Here is a 9,940-nt window from a genome sequence, read left to right as displayed (position 1 = left end):
CGTGAGAAAAACAATAGGCTAGTTAGACAAACAAATTGATTAAAACTACCAAGGACCATACTTCTCTTTGTTACTTCCCCGCTTCTCCATATATATAGTGACATTGAAAAGCACCCTTAATTTATATAACACTTTTGTTTAAATATATAAAAGGAACATCAACATAAAAAAGGGTAAATGAAAAACAAATAACTAAAATGAAAACGGGAAATGGGAAAAATTGTAGACATATGAAAGACAGGTTTGGAACATAATCAAGCATACAGATAAATGCAGCCATGACCCATCTGAGAATGATAGATTGACAGTTCTACAACGCAGCTATATGCATTTGAGTGTTTGCATCTAACCATTAATAAGTTCCAGCAAAAAAAATCAGTTTTTGGCGTAAATAACAAGACAAGCTTGAAACCGATTTCAGGTACTTAACTATTAGCCCAATTGCAGTACCCTAGATTTCAAGAATTGCTCAAACACTTGGAGGCATGTTGCATATTCTATTCTCAAATAAATGAAAGTTTATTTGGGAATAAGAATAGACACAATTTTGAACAGTCCAAAAACAAGAAGCTTGCTCATTAGACTTGACATTCAAGTTAAGTTCAAGTCCAAGACTCCTTTTCAGTGTAAATGGAAGTTTCCTCCCCCAGGATATACAAAACTGAACACATATGGCTCTAGTAAAATGAACAGTGTCGGCTATGGAGGTTTAGGCATTGATCATCTTGGTAATGTTACATTTACCTATACTGGAAGAGGATCTCAAAGATCAGTTTTATTTCAAGAACTTAAAGCAATCGAGATCGGTCTTCTCTTCTTCTCTGCCATCAACATGATATTTCTAAGGTTTTAGTTTGTACCGACTCTCAGAGCAGTCCAAATTCTTAAAGGCACAGAAAATTGCTCCATGGTACTCATTGTAATTTAATTGTTGCCATCGATTTCACATTTCCAAGCTACAAGAGGTCCTTTTCTCTCATATGTTTATAGGGAAGTAAAAGCATATTACTTAGCTAACTTATCCAACTCTAACTTATCCAACTCTGTAGATGACTTATATGCATGAAATGGTCCTCCTCTTGACTGTAGACTCTCTAAACTTGTATCTAATGATGTAAGGGGAATGATATATTTAAGATCTTAATCCAGGTAAAGGTCCGCCTAACCCTATGAATCTTTTTCAAAAAAAAAAAAAAAAAAAAAAAACAGTACATTTTTGGTGCATCTTCAGGTCTTTATCAACTCTTCTATACATTCAACAATATATGATACACATATCCCACTGATATTATGTTTGATTCATAAGAAAGTGTTGGGGCAAACTTAACATAACTGCAAACACATTTACCCATTATTTGACTAGCAAAGTTTTTCAGTAGGCAGGTCACCATTTCCAAATGCCAGAATCTTTTACCATAAAGGCAAAATCAGGGTAGAACCTAATTTTTTCGAGTGAACAAAATTAAACAAGAATCTTGATTCTTGACCACGATGCCTAAGTTGACATTCAGCGTGAAAACATATTTGAACCAAATCAATTTTCCACGCCAAACAATTTTTTTTTTTCATAATTAGATGTCATAATAATTACTTTGCGGTAACTTGGTCATGCCGAGACATTCCTTTGCAGGTTGGCAACTATTCTCAAATATTATCCTAACACAGGACAGATTAATTCAAAGAAAAGTCTTGAACGCTTCATCTTGTTGTTTCTGCAACCAAAGTAGAGAGAACTTAGACCACTTGTTCTTTGAAAGCAATTACTCTCAAGAGATATGGAAGAGTATTAAGCATGCTCTGGGTATCAACATACATAGTAACAATGAATGGCATTAGTTCTTGACGATATGCAAGCAAAGAGGTCCCCACGCTGAGATCTATAAATCTTATGCACATGCGGCTGTTTACTATGTATGGACTGAAAGGAATGAGAGACGATTTAACAACACTATTCAGCCTGCTGGAATAGTGTTGATTACTCAAGGACATGAAGATGTATCTGCAAGCAAAAGTCGAGCTGGACAACCTCAATGTAACAGCTGGGCTTTTGAGTAGATTGGGTTTGAACACTAACCTAAAGAACCACTTAGTTACTAAATGTATTTGGTAGAAACCACCACCTGATGGTTTCATTCTTATACTGATGGTTCGGTCTGCAAGGATAGAGGGGGTAGATTCGGTGGCATCATACGAGATCATTTTGGGTCCGTGATCATGGTCTATACTGGTGACCAGAACATGTCAGTGCTTCGCCAGGAGCTTAATGCTATTCTATATTGGATGAGTGATTGTCTGCAGATGCAAATCAAGAGGATATTTGATCTCATTAACAGAAGAGTTGAAGCACCATGGAGTTCCTGGAACTTACTAGGACATATACAATCTTTATGTATTAGGTTGAATCTATTGATTTTGTTCACGTATTCAGGGAGTGTAACTTTGCGCCAGATCTACCTTGCCGGACTAAGTACCTCTCTTGAACACCATGTTGTTTACTCTGTCCCTCCTTTAGATAAAAAAACTTGCTACAGTAAGGGAGGATGTTACAGGGAAAGTGTACTAGAGATTCTCATTTTAATACACAGAAAGTCTGCCTAACCCTAGTTCAAAATTCAAAAATAATAATAATTACTTATTAACAGCTATGCTATTACATCACTAGGAAACTCACATAGCAAAAATCCAACAATCCAAAAAGAAAGAAACCCAAAATACAACAAAAGAAAAGTCAAGAAATGGAAAACCCAATCTACAAATAACTAACAAAGGACACAAGGCCAATCAAACGAATTCATGTAAATATGGTAATCAGATCAAATCTCATCCCAATCAAACTGATCTAAACATGATCCACCATCTCACCAAAGAACGAATTTAAATACAATTTTAGGCTTCAGAACACCCCAAACATTTACAGTCTAATCCAAGGTGTTAATAGCTACGAGAGTCAATAACTTTAACCGAGTAATGACAACGATCAAATAATATTTTCCATTATCCTGTCTCCCCAAAAAAATATTGCAATAGGGAAAGGGGGCAAGTTAATGCGGCACAAGAATAGGAAAACAGGATGTCGGGTTTAAGATGACTTGTGTAGATTGACGCCACACGTATATTTGGGATAGTCATATTATGCACGAAACTTATAGATTACGTCCTACTGCACATGTATACATCATTTAATTTTACCAAGTATAGGGCAAGCATGGAACTCGATATCATGGAGAAATAATGTGGAAAAAGTGAAATTTGAGCTCGAACCCGGTTTATGATACCGATATCGACAAAAGGCAATCAGTAACACTTCACTTGCGAATGCTCGTGCAAGTGTGTAAGTGCTGAAAGATCCACACGGACTTGACTATATGAATAAGACCTTTATAGAAGTGTGCATCGCAGCACTAACATCTCCGCCAAATCGATGTTTCCCTACAAGGTTTCCACTTCTTTGTTGCTCTCTGCAATCCACATTCGAGCCTAATGGCTTCCATAAGCCGAGGAGAAACCACCACCTCCCGAAATACCCCCTCCCCTACTGTCATTGTTCTTTTCGTGTTTTTTCTTTTCATTCATACCACATTGCTCCCGCTCCATTCCCCAACCCCTATAAAGTATGACTTTGTTGGTCTCTTGAGAGACCAAGATGCACTGATTGCTTGCTGCAATAAGAAAGGATAGTTCATGGCTTTAGAGCTTTACGCTAAGATGAAAAGGCAGGAAGAGAGAGTGGAGTCCATACATACCTCCAAATTAAAAATCACCTCCTGTATTGAAGTTCCCTCTGCCCTTCCTTTGACATTCACTATTGCGAGTGGATGCTTCTGGAAGTGTGTCTTAATTGTTTTGGCAACACCACTAACAATGTTGTTTCCCCCTGATTCCGGTACACACATTAAATGAGTTAGGCTATCAGAACATGAGTTAGGATAAATAAGTTAAGGATCATAAAAGATGGGTGCTAACAAAAATACACATCATTGATCTAACATTGCCATTGTTAGTACAGTAATAGTTGTATGAGACCACAAATTTGAACAGAGTGATCCCAAGTAATGCCTCATAATTCTGTAGTTCACACGGTTATAACATCAACCAATGGTGGCTTATAAGCTATAGCCGATTACATAACTATGTGTCTACGACTCTGTGCCCATATCTAAAGGTATGGTAGATAATGTCCGCGGCCTATTTCAGGAGGTAGAATCATTTTATCACTGTTTCCGCATCAAGTCTACAACCATGTTAATCAAAGATCAACAAGAAAAATCTATTGGGAATCCACACTAAAACTAACAACAAAATTCTAAATTCCACCGTTTTCGTACCTTTTTCCCTGGAACCAAGAGATTGAAACAACATCTGCGAAGGGTGAAAAAATAGAACTTTTGAACAACGCCATAATTTTTATGAAACAATTTAAAATATTCAGCGAATATTAAGAGATAACCGACACACTTGTGTTCAAATACCGCTTAGCAAAATTAATTGACCCAATCAGAAATGTTGAGCGTACCATTGACAAAACCCTACCTCGTTCTAAAACAAAAATCTGAAATCCAATTAAACCCAACGCCAATAATGAAAACAAGTCAAGAAAAGAATTGAAGAATATTTACTAATAACGAGAAAAACCCAAGAGGAAGGAGCGAAAATAAAAAATCTAAATTTTCCAAACCCAAAAAAGAGAAGAAGAAGACAAATAACTTACCATCAATTCTTTTTAGATCAGGTTGTCTAGGTTTGAGCTATCCACATCTCGGCCCTCTAAAAGTGAGAAAGTGAGAGATGAGTGCGGCATCTTTTGGTTTTGGAATGTCTTTTATTTTTCTGATTTGTTTTTTCTAACGGTATCAATGTGTTAGCTCACCGTGAGAAATTAATTCCGATATTTATCTGAAATTAAGTAACGGAAAAAATTATATAGTTACGCTTTGTAAACGTTAGTAAGTGTGTCACGGTGAAAAAACGTTACTAAGTGAAAAAGGAGTGCGTTACTAAATCACCCTTTTGGTGTAGTGAGTTGTGAATAGCCTATAAGAGATAAGTTGAAACAGGTGAAAAGGCTAAGCTATGGAAAATATGGACACATGTATCTCACTAAATTTGCAATTCTGCAACAATGTGAATGTCAGTGGTCGCGCTCAGATGCTACAGGAAAAACATCACTCCAAACACATGTGAATTGCTTATTGAAAAGGTCCAATCTAAGGTAAATATACATCCATGGATATTACTAAACCTCGGGCAAGAGCAAGAGTCGATTCTTCCCATGGTTATGTTATCAAGAAAAAGGAAGCTTTAGTTCTTCTTCAGGCTCAAATGGCTGAAAATGGGGCTCCTATAAGTAAGGATGAAGAAACTGAACTGGAATTAAGAGAGTACCTTGCTTCTTTGAATTCCAAACTTGAGAAGGAAAATTTAAGAAAATAGTCGGAGAAGGTTTTATTTACGATTGAAAATTTGGATAAAACAAGCATTTTAGCACAAAGAAACGGGCACTTTGATTGTAAAGCTACTGAATTGCTCAAAGCTGAAGAGGAAAGAACCAGACTGCATTCATAGATGAAGCAGTACAAAGAAAAAGCTTAGTTTCGTGCTAAAGGAAATCGAAAATCGTAAGAGGAAATCAAAGAAGTTTGAGGCTGATATTGAAGCAGTTGAAGGTGTTATATTGACTGGTACACAGTTTGTGAAGGAGATGGAACTCACATATCAGACTGTTATCTGTTATCGAAGAGAGAGAAGTTATGAAAGAAATGCCAGAGAGTGGGATAGATGAAGTGCAAAAGCTAATTGTTGAATATCATAAGTGTGTCTTCGAATCAGATTTGAAGGACCGTGAAATACATATACTAGAACAGGAAGTGCAGAGTGAGAGTAACAACCTTGAGGAACTGAAGCCAAACATGGTTACTGCAAACCAAAATAAGGCTCAAGTACTTGATAACACAAGGAGCTTTTTTAAGGTTGCTAATGACGAAAACGAGTCGTGGTCTATATCTGAGAAACTTGAAGAAGTTCTTCAAGAGGCTCGGGTGTCTGTTTTGGAAGCGGAGTCAACTAACCCCTATATTAGGATTATTAAGAATGGGGTTTACAAGATGAAAAATGAAGAGCCAACTCCCTAATTTTGCCTCTTTTAGTTTTCTTAACAAACTAAATTATTTTGCATGACAACGAAAGTGTATATTGAAGCATAATAATTAGAAGGTATCCTGCATAAGAACTTGGCACAACTGCACAATGGCACAATATTACCGTTTAAATGAAATTTTCACAGATCGTGCTAAATAATAATATGTTTCTGACTTTCTAATGACACATTTAAATAGTACTTCCGACTAAAATATAACTCTAATTTGTAAAGATAATGGGGGTTATTTGGTGCTTTAAGCATTAAAAATAAAACAGAAAAAAATGAGGTTGTTGTCTTGTTGATGACTATCTTACGCTTAGTGACACTATTTGTATATAAACAAAAACAGCATCGCATAAACACCTAATCTTGGCATTTGAAATTGAAGAGTGGAGGAAGAGGTCGACAATTAGGGAGGCGGGTATTTGGGCCTCTCAACTCATCAAAGAAAGGGTGGATGCAAGCTTCCAACTGCCACCATCAATTACAAAAATGATAGATAGTCAACTTTGTGAATCAACAACATCATGGCACGTGTCTCATAGAAATAAACTTACAGCAGTGCAACGGAGAACAACATCATGGCACGTGTCTCATAGAAATAAACTTACAGCAGTGCAACGAAGATTAGGAGAGTATTGGAGGAATCTGGAGACCAAGTCTACAGCTTCTGGAGGTAGACGCTTTTGGAAAACCTGGTCAAACAAGAAAGAATTTGCAGTTAATCTTTAATTCAAGAGGTGAACCTTTTTCTTCCAAATAGATTCTCCCATAGAATAAAATGTTGTGTTTTGACGACCGACACTCCACCAAAAATATTGGATGTGTCCAAAACGGGACAGATTGAAGATGCAGTAAATAAAAAGATAAAAAATGGGTGATAAGATAGCCGAAGGTTTTTTACTCAAAACATTGGCAATCACATTTCAATGTGTACACGTGCTATCTTCTCTTACATATGCAAAACAAATGGTGATAAAAAAACGACCAGCCCTTTAAAATTAAATATAAATTGAATAACATAAAAAGCCCAATTAAAAGTAACATACCCCCATAATAGTTTTAAAAAATAGCAGGTGCTGCATGGCTAGTCATCATGTAAAAACCAATAGTGAAAAATTGACTAGAGAATGCAATGAGTTCAACACGTGCTTACCATACTCCCAATCACATTTTAATTAAGGCCTTGTTTTGATTCAAGAAAATACGTACACACTTTCTCATCCAAAATAATTTCTACGGACTTAATTTAGAACATAGATTTAGGCTCAAACACATAAATTGGCCAATAATTTCGGTTTTAGGCCTGGTTGACCAATAATTACGGTTTTAGAACAAATCAACTGGTCAGTGTAAGCAATTACGGTTCCAGGACAATTTTTTCTATTTTTGTTTTATTTAATTCTAATAATAACCTTCTTCTCCTATACATAATAGAATTAGAAAATTGCAGAGTAAACCCGACTTTCATACGCAAACTCTTGTTTATTTTTTGTCATTCCACTTCTCTCGATCAATTTCACTTCTCTCTAACAATCGTTGCTCATCTAGGTTCGTTTTTGTTTTCCTCATCTTTCCATTTCATCTCATCGTCTTTTTCTTTTTATTTTATTATTTTGAATTGTAAATTTTTCATATGTAGGTATTAATGTATTATTCAATTTGAGACATGTGATACATATTGTGTTCTTCAATTATTTGTAATACATTTTTATTAAGGTTTAGTGTTATTCATAGTTAATTCATTATTTGTTTTGATTTTTTATGGTGTTGTGCCATTTGTTGTTGATTGTTTATGGCATGCAAAACATGTCTTTGTATAAAATATAATGAGTTTACTTTTAATGAATATAAGTTTTTTTTTCTTGCAGTGATATGGATTTTTCAGTACTAGTACGTAGTGTTTTGCTATGACCATGATAGTTTCACTTTTTGTATCGAAATAGATACAACAGTTTCTAAAATTAAGGAAGAGATCCGAAATAAATTGAATGAATTGTGTACAATGGATTTTAATGTATGGATTTCTCATGATGGTAAGCAATCTATTATTGAAACTGATGCTGAGCTCCAAGACATTGCTTGTTATAGTTTCGCGAATTGAAGCATTTGAGCATGATTGATTTTAATGTTGTGTTGGGTTTGTCTTATTCAATTATAATTGGGAATTGTGAGGGTGAAGGGAGTACTAACTCAGGTGGTTCTATTTTTCTTGATCATGATAATGAGTTTACTCGTGAAAACAATACGAATACTTGGGCTAAGGTGTTTATGCATGTTGAACAAAAATTTAAAGGACCATGTGATTTTTGTGTGAAGCTAACCATGTACTCGATTGAGACGGGATATAAATATTCGTATAAAAAGAATGATTTGCAGCGAATACATGTTATTTATAAAAAGAAAAGGGAAACTAGTTACCTTTGGGTTGTCTATGGTGCTTTGAAGTTTGGTTCTTTCGAGATGAAGAAGCTTAACCTTGAACATAGTTATGATTTTGCATGTAAAGACGTTAGTAATTGTAAAGTTTCGAGTCAACTTGTGAAAAGCCTGATTCTTGAGATGATTCCCAATAATCCTTCTATGAAGCTGAGAGAAATTATATGCTTGATTCATAGAGTATCATCTTGATATATCATACTATTATGCTTATATTGGTAGGGAGTTGGCTTTGAAAGACATATATGGCGAGGATGGTCTTTCATATTATCAGATGCATTGGTTTGAAAATGTTTTGAAGGCCTCGAATCCTAATAGTCATGTTGTGCTTGAAATTGACGAGGGACTCCATAAGTTTCCTAGGATTTTTATCAGTTTTGAAGCGTGTATCCATGAAGTATTGTTGCCCAATGATCTATTTGGACGGGACTTTCTTGAAGGCCAACCGTAAAGGTTGTTTGTTAGCGGCGACAACTAAAAATGGAAATCAGGGTTTTATTCTAAAACATCTATCTTTTTGTTGAACGTATGTATATTATTTTGACATTGTTTTAATAGTGCCTTGTTTATGTTGTTTGTACATGCATACTTAAGTTTGCATGTGAATGTTGGTGAGCTTTCTCAGTGTGAAGTTATATGTGAAGACAAATGGTCTCAGTGCGAAGTTTGCATTTTTTTAATATTATTTGTTTTTTCTTCTTTAGGTTTGTTTCAAATGGTCATGGTTGTCGTGGCTAATGAAACAGATGACAATTGGCGTTGGTTCTTGGAGAATTTGAAGTTAATTGTCCCTTGCGATAGGAGGTACACATTTATGAGTGACAAACATGCTGGCTTAGCTAAAAACATTCCCATTGTTTTCCATACTTCATTACATAGCTATTGTTTGTGGCACCTAAAGAACAATGTGTCTACGGCTATGTGTGGGAGGAGTGCAATGCAAGTATACCGCATGTTGCGAATTTGTTCTCAGAGTATGCTAATGCTCCTACAATGGCTGAGTTTCGAGACAAGCTTGCTGAGCTGAAAAGAATTGTTGGACCAAAAATTAAGGAGTTCTTAGTCATGAAGATCCCATTTGAGCATTAGGTTAATGCGTGCTTTCAGGGAAGCAGGTATATATGGTGGGATGTGTTATACCCTTTCCGAGTACTTCAATGCGTGGGATAAAGAAGAACGTTTTATGCCTATCACTGCTATGTTGTATCATATCCGTCGAATAAAGATGATGAAGATGTTTGATGACCGCCGTCGTGAGTGTTTGTCTTGGCGTTCGGAGTTGTGCCCTTTAATGGAAAGTGTTTATCGTGCTAAAGTTGATGTTGCAAGATCTTTCAGGGTTGTTAGATCAAATGAGGTTGAGTT

At 35.8% G+C, this 9,940-nt stretch overlaps 1 protein-coding gene across 1 annotated transcript; it reads left to right on the top strand.

Annotated features, from left to right (window-relative positions):
- Positions 1–8,251: 8,251 nt before the first annotated feature.
- LOC147503462 (uncharacterized) lies at positions 8,252–9,664 on the top strand. Its single transcript, XM_086604851.1, has 5 exons — positions 8,252–8,651; positions 8,755–9,022; positions 9,134–9,186; positions 9,280–9,362; positions 9,455–9,664. Exons 1-5 carry the CDS (start codon positions 8,252–8,254, stop codon positions 9,662–9,664), a joined length of 1,014 nt encoding a protein of 337 aa, XP_086460977.1.
- The last annotated feature ends 276 nt before the right edge of the window (positions 9,665–9,940 follow it).

This window comes from Coptis chinensis, chromosome 4 (genome assembly GCF_015680905.1).
Source record: "Coptis chinensis isolate HL-2020 chromosome 4, ASM1568090v1, whole genome shotgun sequence".
Lineage (NCBI taxonomy): Eukaryota > Viridiplantae > Streptophyta > Magnoliopsida > Ranunculales > Ranunculaceae > Coptis > Coptis chinensis.
Note: the sequence above shows the minus strand (reverse complement) of the source record. Positions and strands in the feature narration are given on the sequence as shown.

Bases quoted from the DNA above. Each gene is read 5' to 3' on its own strand.
- LOC147503462 (XM_086604851.1), top strand. From the start codon at position 8,252: ATGATTGATTTTAATGTTGTGTTGGGTTTGTCTTATTCAATTATAATT. The intron at 8,652-8,754 runs GTAATTGTAAAG...CTTGATTCATAG, and splicing joins TTTTGCATGTAAAGACGTTA to AGTATCATCTTGATATATCA. The intron at 9,363-9,454 runs GTCCCTTGCGAT...TTCATTACATAG, and splicing joins TGGAGAATTTGAAGTTAATT to CTATTGTTTGTGGCACCTAA.